This window comes from Cyprinodon tularosa, unplaced genomic scaffold (assembly GCF_016077235.1).
Source record: "Cyprinodon tularosa strain WSP-4 unplaced genomic scaffold, ASM1607723v1 ctg91, whole genome shotgun sequence".
Taxonomy (NCBI): domain Eukaryota; kingdom Metazoa; phylum Chordata; class Actinopteri; order Cyprinodontiformes; family Cyprinodontidae; genus Cyprinodon; species Cyprinodon tularosa.
In genome coordinates this window covers 214,229-232,615 of record NW_024039685.1, presented here as the reverse complement: position 1 = coordinate 232,615, position 18,387 = coordinate 214,229, and the positions used below count along the sequence as shown (strand labels likewise).

General features: G+C 39.0%; 1 protein-coding gene across 15 annotated transcripts in view; it reads right to left on the bottom strand.

Annotated features, from left to right (window-relative positions):
* LOC119776112 (collagen alpha-1(XXV) chain) overlaps positions 1-13,534 on the bottom strand; it is a 246,178-nt gene extending 232,644 nt beyond the window's left edge. For 8 of the 15 annotated variants that reach the window (XM_038274362.1, XM_038274368.1, XM_038274364.1 and 5 more), the window contains exons 1-2: positions 12,949-13,534; positions 12,777-12,846 (exon numbers count right to left, since the gene is read on the bottom strand). In XM_038274362.1, coding sequence (XP_038130290.1) covers positions 12,777-12,846; positions 12,949-13,188 — 310 coding nt within the window. In that variant the 5' untranslated portion in view covers positions 13,189-13,534. The remainder of the gene's footprint in view (positions 1-12,776; positions 12,847-12,948) is intronic. The other 7 variants (XM_038274375.1, XM_038274366.1, XM_038274374.1 and 4 more) reach the window with 2 other exon arrangements.
* Positions 13,535-18,387: the final 4,853 nt, after the last annotated feature.

Sequence of the window (18,387 nt, the reverse complement as noted above, 5' to 3'; positions counted from 1 at the left end):
TTTGGTAAATTATGATTTTGCCCATGAACACTTTTTAATATATTCCACTATTATAACTTTCTATTTGTTTAGGGATTAATCAAGCATATATTTATTTATCTATCCATTCAAGGCAAAAGAGTATGAGAAAAAAACACAATAAGACTTTTTATCAACCAGTAAAAAAAACTAGTGCTATTAAATATATTACAGGCATAGAGTCGAAATCTATGGTATTTAAAAACTTAGTAAATATTTTTCATAGTCCAAGCAATTCTTAAAGATGTATAAATTCTGTAGATCCTTATTGTGATAAAGATAAATATGCAGCATATTGTTCAACCCTACGACAGTCTACTCCTAAACTGAACTGAAATAGGTATGATACAGAGCAAAACAAAGTGAAGGAGAAAATAGTCTATTAAAAGCCATATTTTAATTTTTCAAAGAACTTTTCAATGTATTTTAGATTTGCCAAGATGTCATTCAAGGCACTGCAGGGCTTGAAGAAAATGTGTCTGTGGCACATCTTATATTGATTACAAGTGAATCAAAAAGCATTTCTAAATATTGGAGCAAAGATTATACTGCATATCTTAACATCACATATTAGGAAAACAGGAAACAAAATTGCTCCAAATTACTTGTTTCATTCTGCATGTCTTGATTTACAAAATTCAGTTAACGAACGGCTTGAAAACATTTGCTATTCATTAAAAGATGACTCAAATTGCTGCATGCTTTTGTCACACTGCTTTCTATAAATGTTTGAGGGTATATCCATGCATCCGAATTAGTACACAGGTGCAATTGGGTTCAAATATTTGCACAGTGTGTTTATTGCCCTTTAATATTAGCCGGACTCACATTTCATGTCACATTTAGCACAGCTTTGAGAAGGAAGAGCAGGCCTGCTAATGGTAAGTTCCCCCACTGAGCGTTGGCAAGGAGGGGGGACGGCGAACATGCCAACAAGTCCTCAAGCAGAGTTCCTTTCACTGATGAACCCCCTGGAAATCCAGTGCATGGTCCATTGGACACCAAGCACCAATAGTAAAGTTAGGACAACATGGTACTATTTGAGTTAAACTTCTTGGTGGCACCATAAGGGACTGTGGGAGTTTACATCTTCTTTCAAGCTGCTGGGCAAATCCTGCTTTTCTCCATAATTTTTTTCCACTGTAAAAACTGAATCCCTGCTGTCTTTCAATGGCCTAAAGTGAAAGCTGCTTGTTTTTGCTAAGACGACTTGGTTCAGAAATTGAGAAGCTCTCATAAATGTTTGTATTGTCTGTAAATAAATGTTCTACAGTGAATACTGCCAATATTATATTGGGTGTGCACCAACCTGTCTAGGTTTCCACTTAGATTATGTAATCCCCACTCAACTCAACACATTTTTCTTTAGATATCCAAACACCAAAAACAAGCAATCAACTAAACGTTAAACCTCACACGAAGGCAGTTGGCAAGTTAAACATCCAGAACTAATAGTTTGATTTGGATGTAATGTGGTGCGCATGCCGATGAGCTATGGGTATTTAACTGATTCCATCTCATAAGAGCTGGCACTGACAGAGAGACTCCAGACACCTCAAGTGGTGGCATCACAAGTCAAGCAGTCATTAATTAGCCAATAGACTGACTGAAAGAAGGTCATGAGACACAGACAAGGCCTTACAGACAGAATTATAAGTTTTTAGAGTTAGATGGGATTTGTCCTGTACATTTTTATGAGGCCAGCAATTTCAATCTTGCATCAGACACTTCTCTAACTCCCTCTAATGCCACCATTTTTTTTGTGATAAAAGTGTCTAAACCAAGTATCAGAAACAGATCCTGTGTGAGGACCTTTTTAGTAAAAAGGGCAAATTTGGGCTATCGTCAGTTGAACTAGATGAAGAAGAGGCGCATTTGTGACGTGGTGCAGCCCCGCCACGCAGTCGCAGCTGATCTCAGCTGTTATAGTCAACTAGAGTGGTTTCACTAAGAGAAGCATCCTTGACGCACCAGCCGCTGGCCCCTTCCAGTTCTGCTCTGGATTAACATGCCGTTGGTGCGTTAAGCACCAAAAATAGAAGAACGGATCCTTTAGACAGGAGGTCAGTTTATTAAAAAGCAGATTTGGTCCAGTTCACAGTAATATAAATACTATATGTGAAGACTGTGAGTCACATTTTCTAGACTTTTATGTAATGGAAAATTCTGTTCATGCAGATAATCAACAGCCATAATATAATTGATCCAACTTACCAATGACGTATCAAAAGAAAAAAAGATAAGATGATTAGATAAGAGCAGGCACAAGAGACACTGGTCATACTGGCAAAATTAAAACTTTTCCGGTTTATTGTTCTATTTGAAGCCTACAAAAATAATGCTATTCCACAATACATACAATCGGGGTGGGATCTAACCATGTCAGCAAGGATGGGAATTAAACATGAAGTTTTCAATAATATAACCAGCAAAACAATAATAATCAACATAAATGTGAAATAATTTTAATTGGCATCAAAGACTGGAAAATTCTTTATTCACAAAAATAAAATCTAATCAACTGAAAGAGCCAATTTGACCTTAGAAACATTGTGAGGATCTTAAAGAGGGTAAGTCCTGTAATGTCATACAGAGAGAATAAAAAATGTCTTATTTAACAGAAGACATCCTGTTCAGGGAGGGGTCCCAGGAAAAAAAAAGTCTTTTTAGATCTACTGGGGCAGGGATGAGTATGTGGGAAGGGGACTTAGACCGTCACAAAGGAGACTCCTGTTAATGTAACTTTCAAATCGAGCTCATAGCTTTGTGACATAGTTTGTATGTCATCTTTCAGTGCAGTAAGTCACTGCTCTTTAATGGTGGTCCATTGAATAGAGAGGACCTACAGCAGCGCTTTTACAATGGAGGTTGAAAAGTAAAGAAAGGTAGAGTCATTAATCATTGAGAGTCATGCAAGTTCCATCCAGGACTTTTATAGTGAACTATCTTCAATGAAAAATAAAAAAATATCAACATCAAATTAATCAGAAGCAATGCTCTAAAGGAAGAAAATGGTAAATGAAAAATATTATTTTCTTCATATTTTGGGTGTGCCACTATGTCACAGTGATGGAAACCTTTTCATTTACCTCCAAGAAGGAAGCATGTGAGCAGCCAAGCCAGAATCCCAGAGCTTCCTGCTTTATTCCGCACAAAAAAAATGATGACTACGGCTCAACGCCAGGAAACGTTCAAGGACACACGAGACAAACCATTAGGCTGGGGCGTTCTGATTTTCCTCCACTCTGTTTTTGGCCCCGATCCTCTAAGCCTGTGGTGCTGAAATCGGCAGCAAAGAGCCATTCGCCCTCCGCCGTATAAAACTCATGTAATCTGCTCTTTAGTCACTGTGTCCCCTTAAGGTTAATGTGGAGTAAAAAAGAGGAAGAGTGTGCCACTCTGTCAGGCATTATGTCCATTTCCAGCTGGCATTTCTTACCATATATCATAAAAAATGAAGTGTCAAGCACACAAAAAGGCAATCTGTGCTTTTTGCAACACTCAATCTACTAATAATCATCAAAGTCTTGCTTTAATTTATATAAACTCATATAAAATTAGAGATTAATACATTAGATATGTTGATCTAGAATGCTTAGCTTCTAGAAGTGTGCAGAGGTATTCCCCGCAACTTTTTCCTCATTTTGTCATGTTTCAACCTCATTGGGTTTCTATGTAGCAGGATTTAATTTCCACTTTCCAATTTTGCATAATTTGTTTAGTCCATTTTTATATTAAGTGGTATAAAAAACTTTCCATGTTCTCAATGTGAAGTGCATCAGATCCATAATTAGATCAAGTTAAAAGCCTTTGAGCAGAAAGCAAACTCATGATTGGCTTTTCAGAGCTGGATGCAGGTGAAGACTCCCACGCTCCTTTAACATCATCTCATGCCTATGTTAGTCAGAAAGAAAGTCAAACCGGACTTACCTAACCAGTAGCAGCTGGCCTCAGTAGCTACCTGGAAGTCTGCTTAGCTTTACCTAGCACTTGGTAATTACGTGACTATTAGGGTACCTCCTGGCACCCAACCACACAGAGGGCTTAATTCAGAAGCTGTCAGTGATTAATTACAGGTTGCCTACTAAGGTGGAGATATCAGAGGGGGGTTGGCTAAATTGTAACTGTATAACCCCACTTGGATTACACATTTTCTGGAGTGGAAAGGAGAAGTGTAAATTAGTTTTAATACAAGTAGGAACAAAATGTCTTTACCCTAAAGGCCTGGGCTCCCAGTGTGTCTATTTGTCTGTACGGTGTTACTTTTGGAGATGTCAAATCTGGTTTAGGGATAAAAAAGCTAGCAAAAACATTGCTGCATCTGCTTACAATTTTAATTTGAAAAGTGAGGTCACAACATCCAACTGATCCAAGCCCCCTCTGCCACTTCTGTTGCACTTGACAGCCAGTACTGCGAGTTAGCATGAAGCAGAAAAAAAATCCTGCAAGCTGTAGGTTGCTGTACTCTCAAGTGTATTTTGACCGATGTTTAACTGCCAAGCTCTTTGAAGCGTTAACACCTAGAAATGCTGCAAGGAGGATTGGAGGGAGGGGAGATGTATAGGAAGGTAGTGGGATTTGGGCATGTGATTGCTGACTGTGCATTTTATGATGGTCCCATTAGCAAGTTTTGCACTGAAAGCAGAACCCGAAATAAGGACAGGGTAAATAAAAAATGAAAAGGGAAACAGTCTGCCAATGCCAATAAATACTTTAAGACCTATAGGAATAACCACAATTATGTAAAATGCCTCAAAACATATCTAATTGCAGTAGCATATTCCTATTAGAAAAGTTAAAAACACAAACTTTAGCATGAGAACACTTCTTATAAATGGACCTTTCAAGCCTAGTTTTATCATGAAAATTGTGATCAATTAGGCTGGATACCAGAATACAGGTTGAGATGTGCGAAACAAAAAAATAAAAAATTCTTTCTGCTAGAAAACTGTAGGAAAGACCTGCACCTTGGGTGTCTCCAATTCTTTCATTTTACAAACTCCACGACATCCTACATCAGCTTTGATAGATCAGCTGGTAAAGGTCAGAAGACAACTGAAAAAAATCTATTTTTTTGGTTCAGTGAACGAATGATACCTTAACTCTGTCAGGTCTCTAAAACAACTACTCTATATGCATTGGGATGAAACTTGTTAAATGGTGCTTTTCCAAGTCAGGGGACACTACATTCAGTCATTCCCTCACTGATCGTGGCAAGCTGCCCACAGCTGGCCAGGCGCACACTATCATGAGTGAGGCTGCCTTAGACCGGGGTCCACTGGGCCCTTTGACCATCATCGGTAGGCAATGTGGGCTAAGTCTTAAAAAGTAAAATCAAATGAACTCAAGACTTCTTTTGGTCACATTGTTAAGATGTTTCAGGTTGTTTTCAGCAGACTTCAGCAGCAAATTCATTCACCCATTCACGCACACACTCACACACTGATGGTGGCAAGCTACATTGTAGCCACAGCTGCCCTGGGGCTCATTGACAGAAGCGGGGCTGCCGTACACTGGCGCCACTGGGCCCTCTGACCACCATCAGTAGACAATACAGGTGAAGTGTCTTGCCCAAGGACACAACGACACTGAAAGTCGGGGCTTGAACCGTCAACCTTTCGATTTCAGGGCAAACACCTACATCCAACGCCACTGTCGTAACAGCAAATGTCTCTATTATATCCTTTTGAACTTTTAATCTGTGTCTGTCGTAGATTTGGATGCTAATGTCAGCTGTGTCTGATTGTAAACAGAAGCCCCATTTACACTACCCTTTTGAAACCGTGCTGAGATCGGTCCGAGCATGATAACCAAGATAACTGTTGAGTGTAACTGGCATGCACAACTGAACCGCACCGTGCCAGTCACAATCGACCCGCGCTAAACTGGTACTAGTTCAACAGTAGGACTTGGCGTGGTTCAGTTCTGGCTCGGTTCTCAGTGGCAAAAAATGCTTGAGCAGACCACGTCATCTCCTTACAGTCAGCCTCCGTAATCATGACATTTCAGACATTCATGAAAATACTAGCTTCCCTACTGTGCCACACGATTTCCAGTAATGATTATGCTTATTGGTGTGATGAACCTCAACATCCGTCGTTGTTTCCTGCGTCTGTTAGCCCTGATTAGACTATCGTTTGTCGTATCCACTCCCGAAAGCCGAAATCTGTCAGGTAAAATCACCAAAGGCTGACTTTTTTGCCTGACTCTATGCAAACAAAAAATATCACAACGATAACAAAACATAACTTCCTGAATGTTTCGGGCGCTGCCATGTTGGTTGGCTTGTTTATCTCTAGAGAACCGCATTAGCGTAGTGTGTAAATGGTCATAAGGAACCAAGCTCACCACGGTTAACTGATCCAAGCTCAGTGCGAACTTGGCATGGTATATATTCGAGGTAGCATAATCCGTAGATTACAATTATTCCAACATAGTGCCAAGTATGTTTTTTATTGCTTATTGGAAAAGGCGGATTCTAACAGAACTCATAAATGAAAGAATATAAGTGAAAGTGAAATGGCAACTTTGTTTAATAGATTAAAATGGGAAATATAGATGAACATGACTGGAATAGAGGTAAATTAAACTGTAGTGCATATAGTATTTTTTCATTTCAATGCTTGTTTTTAGATCTCTTAAAGATCCAATGGTGAAAAAGAATTACTGTCAATACATTGAAATAATTTAAGCACCACAGCTTGTCAAAAAAGTGATGGGGGATTAAACAGACACTTATCATCCAATGTACTTGGTTCTTAAATTCTTTTTTGGTAAGAATTCTGTCGCAGCATAAGGTAGACTTGACCTCATGAGCAGGATTATCTGAGGATGAAAATAAGCTTCCTTTTTTGTGGCATCTAGGAGCTGTAATTTTCCATGTAGCTATAAAACATGAAAGAGAAAGACGGGACCCAAAAAAGAATAATGACCTGTGCAGGTGGGGGTAAGAGCACTTACAAGCAAAACACCATGTAGCCTTCACATCTACAAACCCAAAATGCTTTTAGTCATTTTGTAGCAGATAACTAAACAGTACCTGACACTGTAACACGTAGGTGACACCAGCATGATAAAACTTCCTTTTTGAAAGGTAGAATATCAACATATATGAAATATGTAAGGTTCAAGACTGATTTTCTGATATAAAACATACTCAAATTTTCTCTTTTTTTAGAAGCACGAAAAAACCTCAAGCTATGGCCCATTGCACTGCCTATTCAAGCACTCCATCTTCTATGACATTAATAAAGTGAGGGCTGTGAAAGCATATTATTGTCCTCACATAGAAGGAAAAAAAGAGCCACATCTGAGCCATAGGCTGTCTCTTAAACAGAGAAGAGGAAAATTGAGTGAACCTATTCAAAAGTCATGGAGTGTAAAGCTATTCGTTTGAAAAGTGAAAAGAAAAAAGGCATTCAGCTGGCAAGGAGTATGCTTTAAGTTGCAATTGCAAAAAAATAAAGAAGCAGGGTCTAAATGTTAAAAGTATAGAGGACGATCTATTTCTGTGTGGATCATCTAAATAATTGGTCCTCTTAATTGTGATCATTCTGGTGATATCTTTATGTAAGGTCATCATACATGCTCGCCCCATTATCTTTTTCTGCGTATGTGCACTTTCAGGCATATGGGCCAGATTTATCAAGATCCAATTTTGCGTGCAGTAATTTGCGCTCGCAAACTGGAATTTTGCGCGAGGGGCTGAACCATGGTTTGCGGGTGATTTAACAAGAGCGATTGCGTAACTGGTGGCAGGTGCAAAACTGTTGGAGACGCCCTATTTAAATGATGGTTTTGCGCGTTTTGTGGTTTGCGGCAAAGTAGTTTGTAGTTTGTGCAAACTAGTGCATTAAGAAATTTTAATCTTACAGTGACACCCCCACCCCCTCCAATTAAAAATAAATAAATAATAAAATAAAATTAAAATAAATATATATATATATATATATATATATATATATATATATATATATATATATATATATATATATATATATATATATATATATATATATATATTTTGCAGTAAAAAAAAAAACAAAAAAAACAGGTGTTTTGTATTGGCCTCTAGAAAAATGCACATACCAAATGGCTCACAAGAAGTGACTGTGGATAAGATGACTGTGCCTACGCATCCCTGCAGCATTGGCATGTTGCTCCACAGGCGCAAGGAGCAGGTCGGGGTTCTCTCCGGTAGGGCGTCAGGGCGACATGGCATTTAGAACGTCGGACAGCACTTCTGAAAAACGAGATTGGGAGATCCCAGATCCCAGATGCAAAAAAGTGCAATGTTGCAAGGAGTTTTGTGATATCTGGAATTGCGTGGGTCCTCCTTGTGGCTGGCTCCAAATCCATTCGGAGTTCCCCCAACAGCTCCAAAATGGCAATGCTGGATAAACGATATGTTTTGAGGATCGTTTCCTCGTTCATTGCAAAAATATTCACACAGAGTGAAAAAATGCGTTCTCTGCGTCTCCTTGCTTATTTCGATACCATGTGTGCGCAATTACGCATACAGACCATTTGCACCTTCTTTTGAAACGTGTTAAATATAGAGTCAGATACCGTAAGCAAAATTGCTTTCAGGTTTGATAAATCACTTTGCGAGTGCTAAATTAATATATTTACATGTTCTCCTCCCACAAGACGCACTTTTGCGTGTAAACGCCCCGTATTGCATATTCATTGCAGAAAAAGTACTAAATGGATAAGAGGCGCAATTTAGCACGTTTTAAAGACCAAATCCTTTTAGCACGCTGTTGATAGATCAGTTTGTACATTTTTTAGCGTGCGCAGTGAAATAGCTCACGTTTTAGTACACGCAAACCTTTGATAGATCCGGCCCTATGTGTGGTGAGCTATGGTTTCAGCCAGTCATTGAAGCAAGCTTTTCTCACCACGTTCCTTTGAAAATGGCCCAGGGTGATAAGAGAAAAGGTGTCTATGAAGTGTATTAGAAGAACAGAAATGCATCAGAAGAGGCAGTTATGTGCGGAGAGCTCTCCTCGCAAAGCATTGTGGGATTTTCTGTCTCAGTGGCCCGCTGTCAGGTACTAATAACAAAGACAGCGCAGGCACAGCACAGTAGAGGAGGAGTTGTCTTAGGGCAGGTCCCTTAGAAAATTGGCGAAAATCCTCCACAATACCTTTAACTTAAAAAAAAGGGTTGAACGGTTTGATTAAAACATCAAAACAACTAAAAGGTGTGTTTCTAAAATGTTCCCTTGAGCTTTAAACCCACTGAGCTTTACCCTGAACCCTTAATCTTTACTCAAATGGTAGTGAGGTTCCGGTTGGTCTTAGACAGAATTAAAAAATAGTAACATTTTGTGGAAATATGATGTTCTTAAACACCACAACTTGCAGTAAATCTGCCTATTGAAAAAGCTCTGAAAAGGTTAAAAAAAATCTGGGATTTTCTGTGATTAAACCATAATTTTATATGGATGTCCCACCAAAACTCCAAAGAATCAAGTATAATAAACGTTTAATATATTTAAAGAAACCCAAAGTCTGTGATGAATGAGCTTCACATTAATTATCCCTCTACCAAGGCAGGTTTCTGAGGGCATTTTGTTTAGGGAGGAGCTTAAAAAATCTACCTTGCTTCTTAGCAAAGGTTCCTGCACTGGAGGTGCACCCTAGGAAGATGCGTGACATGTCGTCAGCTGTTGACTGCCTCTGTTTTAGAATCGTCACACTTCATTTCAATTTGATTGGTTTCATGGTTTCATCTCTGCTCTTTGCAGGGATGTGCTCCGAGGAAAATAAAGAACAGATGTATGACGAAGTGCAGAAAGTGGCGTGATTGTGATAGGTCTCATTAATGTTAATCCTTCCAGTACTTTAGGCTCATTACTTCAGGCATGCCCACTCAGCAGATGACTCACTTGCTGTCGATAAAAAACACTGGGTAAAGCTGGAGAACTCATTCATTTAGGATTATCACTTTGCCAATTCCTGTTTTTCCTACTTAGCTAAGGCTGAACACAATGAATATATATCTGACTGGATATGTGTGTCTATCGATTACAAAGATAGAAGGAGAGGCAGGCATGTGTAATTATAACTTCTCAATGTACAACAAAGTCCTGCAGCGCTGATGACAGCTGCTAAACCCAAGAAAAAATCCAATCAACATTTTAGTTTATCAGCCAATAAAGTACAGTTCTGAAGGAAGGAAGGAAGGAAGGAAGGAAGGAAGGAAGGAAGGAAGGAAGGAAGGAAGGAAGGAAGGAAGGAAGGAAGGAAGGAAGGAAGGAAGGAAGGAAGGAAGGAAGGAAGGAAGGAAGGAAGGAAGGAAGGAAGGAAGAAGGAAGGAAGGGTTATCGGCTCTTTGTTAAACCGTCTCATAAAAAATCCAATTGGAATACATTAAAGCTTTTGCTGAGACCAAAATGTTGCCAAAGAACCATGTTAATTGATGTCAGTACAACACTCCTGAGATAATGATAAAGAGACCGATGGCTCATGCTCCAATTTTTAAAAAGTTGCTTGACTTTGAAAACTACCTGCAGCACGAGGTCCAGTAAGTAGTTTAGCAGACTGGCAGGAAAGGAGCATACAGTTCCTGGAAAGCACATCAGCAGAGCGCTGTGGAGTGACACAGCTTTACAAAGGCATGGTGGATGCTTTATTCTGACTTCCTGGCCCTCTTTTCATCCACATCTAATGGAACTGAGGATTTTCTGAAGATTTTTTTTTTTTTTTGCTGTACTTGCAAAACAGTGGAAGCTGAAAACCAAACATTTAAGCTATTCTTTTCCTATCAAATCCCAGGAAACTAACATGGTTTTGCTTCCATCTTAAGGCCAATGAACATCTAGAATACTGGCTTTATGCTTTCCAGCTGATTTTTTTTCTTTTACATTAATCGGGTTCAAACAAGGCGAATTCCCTTAATTTATTATTTCATCATATCTCACTCTTCAGCTCATTAGTGAAATTTCTATATTTGCCAATCCTAACAGAAATATACGCACTTTACATTTAACAATAAAAATAAATGTGTTATAGAGCTACTCATCTCATTGAAGTCCTGTGATTTTTCACAAGAACTACATTGTAGGTGATGAAGACTGTAGAACCCTTGGCTTCAGGCCCCTAAAGCACTGCAGGAATAAATGTTTCCATCTACTGGTGGATAATGTGTATTTCAAGTTGTATGTATTTTCTATTTTATATGAATTTTGTATTTCTGTATGTCAAGTGGACAAGAGCTTCAGAGGTTAAATCACCAGTGAGAGCCACATCTGAGCTCCGGGCAGGTCTGCCCCAGGGCACCTCTGCGGAGCGACCGCTCAGCTGTTACACAACCAGACATCCTCAAAATGTTCAAGTCAGAATCTCATTCATTCCTGCAGCTCACTCAAATCAGCTGGGTCAGACCAAGCCTGGACAAGGCCTTTGGCAGGATTACATCTAAGGGGTCCATCTTCAATTAAGCCCACCACCCACTGCAGCACTCTTAAACTCCTTTTTGTACTTTTAATACCGCATCAGATTTTCTTTTTTTTAATTAACAGCAATGAGTAAACATGGCTGCGTGACACAATGTTGCTGACTATCACACCGCTGCCCAAATAACTGGGACAGAGAGCTCAGTTAATTATCTTTCAGGTATTACTCTTGAATGTTTTCAAACTATGCAATAATCTCAATAAGTAACAATATAATCAAAAAGTTAATCTATCATGGTATTTAAATAAAAAAGAAACCCACATACCATATATAATTATCACATACAAAGTAATACAGTTGCTTTTTTTAAGTTATTGTATGACTTTTGTTTAGAGCTACAAAATTTAGTTTCACAGAAAATCTTATTTGAGATAAATAAAAATGGGTTTTATGACAGGAAGATCTGACTGCTGAAAAGCATGTTCATGTAAGCCACACTCCAGTTTTACTGTGTTTCCTTTGCATAGTATACCTTATCAATACGGCATCACATGGAGGCACTAAGCCTGTGGCTCTGCTGCAATGTTAAACTGCATTGTTTTGAGCTTGTATCACTCATCTTCTGCTTTAAAACACTCCTAATATTCTCTGTGGGGTTGGAGCTCAGGTGAGTTAGGTTTCCAATAAAGAACAATCGTATCATCATCAGTAAACCGTGTATTTGTTCTTATTTCAGTGTATGTGAGTGCAAGCTGAACATGATGACTTGATGAGATGAATGGAGTCTGGTGTGCAATTGCTTGGTTGAAAAGAAAACCTGCAGCCACACGGCCCTTTCTGGAACCGGTTTAAGACCGCTGTAAAGCAGTAATATATCAGCAGTGGTGAGCATGAAGTGCTTCTTATTGGACTCCTGCTCTCATGGACTTGATGAAACTCAGTGGACCAAGGCCAGCAGATAGCATGGCTTCCAAATCATAAGAGATACTATTAATGACAATTTAACTTTTTTGATCCCTCACTGGAGAAATTTAGCTCTACATTTGACCCATACCCATGGGGATGCTGAGGTTGCCACTGTGCAGCGCCCAGGGAGCAGTGTGGGGTTAAGGAGCTGGAGTGCAGGCTGTGGGGATCGAACCAGGTACTTACAACCTTCTCAGAGGCAGGATTACACTGCTCTAACCCACTAGGCCTATAGTGGGTTAGTCTCTGCTTTGAGAATGCAATATATATATATATATTTGGACCCCTGTGTGTGCATTCAAGTTCTATTGGGACCCAAAGCACCCGCATTGTCAGCATACAGTATATGGCAAACTCTACAGACAAGGAAAAAGTTGAATTGTCATTACCTGGGGGGCAATTGCAGTCAGCTGAGGCTTGTCTTGCAGTCCTTATCTTGACGAAATTCTCATAAGAGCGCTAAAATTGCACAAGAATGTCACTTTTATTTATCTGCACGCAAAAGTGAGACGGAATCATATAGGCAGCAAAAAAAAAAAAAAAGTGCAAAGTGGGGTTTACCTGAGAGAGCAGCTCATCCACTCTCTGCTGCACCAGAGAATTGAAATCCTCCATGGAGTATCCGCGGACCTGGATGAAGGTGCGCTCCGCAGCCCCGCTCTCCAAACCAACAACTCGACTCCTGACGTCCGCCGCGCTGATGCTCAGATGGACGCAGAACGCGATGGATGCCACTGAACATAAAGACGAGATGATGTGCAGAGCTGCGGAGCGATACTGTCGCTTCACCTCTTTCTCCATATTTTCCTTCTCCCTCTTAATAAAAATGTATCTCCACGAACTAAATGCTCCTCTTCTATCCTCGATCCCCAGAATTCAACTGCGCGATAAAGCGCATCTGGTGCGGAGTCACGAAAGGGATGGCACGCTGCTGCTCTGAATGGGTGCGCGCGTCTGACACAGGGAGAGAGAGAGACTGCGACGATGCGTTCACGTACTTTCTGGTGACAGGGTAGGATAGATGAGTGGAGCTCCTGCAAACTTGTTGCACAGTAGCCTGCTGGGGAGGGAAGCTCTTATTACGCACGGTAACCTTAAAGGAGAGACGCGCTGAGAGGGAATGGGAGGCAGTGCGCAAGTTGGAGAGACATCTCCCACTCTCATTAAGGCAACAAACCACCTCCCACCTGCCATGACTTATTAGCATAATTTATTAAACCCCCCACCCCATTAGGAAGGCTCAGCTGCCATTAGTTGCTGTGACGCGCAGTTATGCTGCTTCTTTCCCTGTGAGATCCACCACTTGTGGAGCTCATTTAGGGCCTGCGTAAGAATGCTTTTAACGGATTAAAAGTATGGTTCATCATAAGGACTCTAAGTAACACTATTTGGAAAATAAAGCTGAAAGCTTGCGGTTTGTTGCGTAAATGCGCAAAAAAAAAGGAAGCGGACTACAGGGAATTAAAGGGATATGCATATTGATATGCAAAGAAATGTTTTGATAAATCATGAAAAGCTACGTACTTCACGATTAAGCTGATTTTCTTACTTCTTTCGTGATTACATATATACATTAAACCCTAATTTAATAATTATATATAACAAATTATCTAGATCTGCATTCAATAGGCATATGATTAACATAATAACAATGGTCAAATTACAGTCTATGCTACATGTTTGCAGGTTTCCCATCAATTGACATGTTTTTATAAAAATAAAAAAAAGAAACATCTGAGCAGCTTATTTAATAGCGTTATAAATACTTGCCACTCTTTGTCGCCATCATCCGGTCAATATCAGTTATAAACGCGAAAGAAGTGATAAAAAAAGAAATAATGTAATAATAAAACATCTAAATATCAATTAATGTTTAACAGGGAAAAAACAGTACAACGTTGTGCATGAAGCTTTGAGAAAAATCATCTCATGTTAAAAAATCAAATGTTAAAAAGTTATAATATTTTGTATAGTATTTTTTTTACCTTCAAATATCCTGAAGCAAATACATTTTAGAAGAACATGTATGTGTAATTACAGCTGAAAGCCTTTTGTAATGTGTCTTTATGTGTTGCACATCTATAAAATAAACTCACTGCCCACTCTTGATTGAACAATGAACTTTGATTTTCAAGTTTTACAAAATATTCTTAAATGGCTTCCTTGCAGCAAGAAGGTTCTGGGTTTAATTCCCAGCCTGTGATTTTCCTGCATGGAGTTTGCATGTTCTCCCTGAGCATACGTGGGTTCTCTCTCGGTACTCTGACTTCCTCGTGCAGTCCAAAAAAAAACAAAAAACATCATGACTGTTAGGTTAATTGGATTCTCTAAATTCTCCTTAGGTGTGAGTGTGTGCATGTGTACCCCACCTCTCACCTGTAGACAGCTGGAGATAGACACCAGCATCCCCCTCGACCCCCGCAGGGAGAAGAGGGATGGATGGATGGATGGATGGATGGATGGATGGATGGATGGATGGATGGATGGATGGATGGATGGATGGATGGATGGATGGATGGATGGATGGATGGATGGGATCTAAACTTTTAACGTGATTGAATAAAATAAAAAGTGTAAAAGTATTGTAAATTGGTATGTTTTTTAATAATGCCTGTTTATGATAGTTAATATAAGCGATAAAATAGATATAAAGATCAACAAATAGGGAACAATATACTTCTTTTGATTAAACCTGAAAGATAAATGCATGAATATTCAGCAGTCTCATTCAGTTCTTACAATTAATGGTAATTCAGATCCCAACTGTTTTTCAAAATAAGTCTGGGTGAAGTGAGTTATTTAAAGTTTGTCCATTTCAGAGGAGGAGGGGATGCGTTTTTCTTTCACCTGGTTTGATTGGAAACCTCCTTCACATCCTCCTTGCTTGCTTTTAGGCTTTCAAGTGATATAAAAGCATAAAAGTCCAGCTTCTAAGATATGTTTGTCAATATAGTCATAATATAGACTTATTGTAAATGTGTTTTAGTTACAGCACGGACAGTGTGTAGTTATATAATAGCTCATAAAAGAAGAAAGGGTTAAAAAATCTGGGTGAGGGGTTTAATCTGACACCAATCCAATCAGTAGCAGAAAGTTTGAAGTGGTAGAAAATGGGAGGCCAGATTGCAACCAATCACAGTCAATCCACTCAACTAGAAAAAAGAAATAAGAAAACAAACAAAGCCTGTGGAGTACAAAGAAGCAAGGCTGTATCCTAGGGGATATAGTAGTCCAGAACAACAATTCAGCATCATTCAAGTACTTTGTGTGTACAATCAAAGCACAATATTCACTTAAATATTTGATTTAATTATTTTTAATAATTAAATATCAAATTAAAATCCTCTAAAATCACTCTAACACACTGTGTGCATAGCAGAACATCTGACTCCCTTCTTTGAACAGGTTAACCAAGTTCTTTATTCTATAAAGACAGAATGTACTTTGGTTCTCAATAGTTTATGGACAATTATATTAGGTGCATGGCCAAAACAGAAAATGACTAGTTAGTGATGCTATAATAAAACACATTGATCTTAGTTACATTGAATAATGTCCTAAAAATATTAGTGCTCACTTGAGAGTCCAGTGAAAGAATTGCTAGACAACCTACTGTATGTAAAAAAAAAAAAAAAAAAAAGTTCTGTTTTTATTTAATGGTCTCTTTCTCCATTCCTCAATGTTTGGATATATGGACAATCTGCACAGACAACTCAAACATCCACCAATCTACCCTGTTATTCTTCACAAAAAGCTGGTTGAGTGATATCTGCCTGATTCCTGCCAGTTTTGTGTGAACCAAGGCACTGGGCTCTTCACAGAGAGAAAAGAACAATCTGCTTTTTCATAAACAACGGCTGTTGCACTGATTTCGTGTTTAAATATATTATATATTATATATATATATATATATATATATTATATATTATATATTATATATTATATTATTGAATTTTTTTGCAAGAAAATACAAAACAAAAAAGAACCCCAATATCCCACCCACCCCAGCTGTCACCGTGAAAGCAATACATTGCACTGACATGCCAGATCACAGAGAGAAGTTGTACGTTTCAAAATAAATACAGATACAGTACGAAAGTAAAAATTAAGAAATAAAAGACAGCCATCAAGGACTATACCAATGTTGCTGGGTTATCAAAAAATATAAAAAAGGGTTTCCAGACCTTTAAAAATTTCTGTTCAGAACCACGTAGCGAATATCTGATTTTTTCAAGTTTGAGGTTCAATAAGACCTCTTTAATCCAGTGAGACAGTGACGGTGGTAGAGAGTCTTTCCACTTTAAAAGGATAAGACGACGTGCCAGTAGAGTAGAAAAAGCTATCACTTTGTGACCTCCGACTGGGAGTCGAGTCCCCCCCGGGAGTACTCCCTCAGAAGTTACCCCAAATAGTGCGATTAGAGGATTAAGGGGAATCTCAACACCCAGAACAGTAGATAATGCCTCAAATACACCTTTCCAAAATCCCTCCAAACTGGAGCAAGTCCAAAACATATGAAGCAGAGTGGCCTCACCTCTCTTGCACCGGTCACATGTAGCATCCGTTTGTGGATACATTTTTGCCAATTTAGATTTTGACATGTGTACTCTGTGAACAACTTTAAACTGGATTAGCGAGTGGCGCGCACACATGGACAAGGAGTTGACACGTTTTAATATATTGGCCCATAGATTATCATCAATAGGTGTCTGGAGATCTATGGCCCAAGACTTCTGTATTTTAGAGTCACATAAGGACACACAATCTAATTGTTTAGCTATAAAGGAAATTGCCCCTTTCTTCTTAATTCCAAAGTTAAAAATATGATCCAGTATACCTTTTGTGGGTTTGTGCGGAAACTCTGAATTTGTCTCCTTCACGTAGTGTCTGACCTGTAGGTATCTAAAAAAGCCAGACGCAGGCAGTGAGAATTTCTGAGAGAGCTGTGCCAAAGAGGCAAAAACCCCCTCTATATAGAGATCATCTATAGTTTTAATGCCTTTGTTATGCCAGGCTGTAAAAGTTTTGTCATGCATTGATGGCTGAAAGAGATGATTTTGTAATATTGGACTGAATAATCCACTTTCCTGCAATTTATAGTATTTTCTAAATTGTATATATATTTTGCAAGATTGTATAACTGTAGAGTCTGCATTTTTAAGATCAGGTAGAGTGGCTGGCATGGGTGAGGCCAAAAATGCAGACAGATTTACAGGATTACAAAAATGACGTTCCATAGTTACCCACAAAGGGCAGTCCTCCTCAGGTCTACAATGCACCCAGAACATCATGGAATGTAAATTTGCAGCCCAATAGTACAGTCTAAAATTTACCAAAGCTAGGCCTCCATTTTGTTTATTCTTTTGAAGAAAGTCCTTACGAAGGCGAGGGTTCTTGCCACTCCAGATAAACCATGATAAGGCTGCATCTAGCTTTTTAAAGTAACTCCCAGGTATAAATAAGGGCAAACATTGAAACAAATACAAGTACTTTGGAAGTACAATCATATTGATTGAATTAATCCTGCCAATGAGTGAGATAGGAAGAACAGACCAAGATGAAAAGTCTTGTTTGGTGTCATTTAGAAGCTTTCCAAAGTTATGTTCGAATAAATTTGAGATTTTTTTTGTAATCACAACACCAAGATAGTTGAAATTATCTTGGGTGATTTTGAATGGGACTTGGATCGACTCCAGTACCGAGGCAGCTAAATTTAGAGGCATTATTTCACTTTTTTGTAAATTTAATTTATAACCTGAGACCTCCCCAAAACGTTGAACAATGTTGATGATATGAGGGATTGCGGACTCAGCATGTGAAACATATAAGAGGAGGTCGTCCGCATATAATGACAGTTTATGCACCGTATTTCCCCTAAGGATACCTGTGATATTGTGATTAGCCCATATGGCCAAAGCGAGCGGCTCTATGGCCAAAACAAACAGAAGTGGACTAAGGGGACAGCCTTGTTTGGTCCCGCGATGAAGTTGGAAAGGTTCA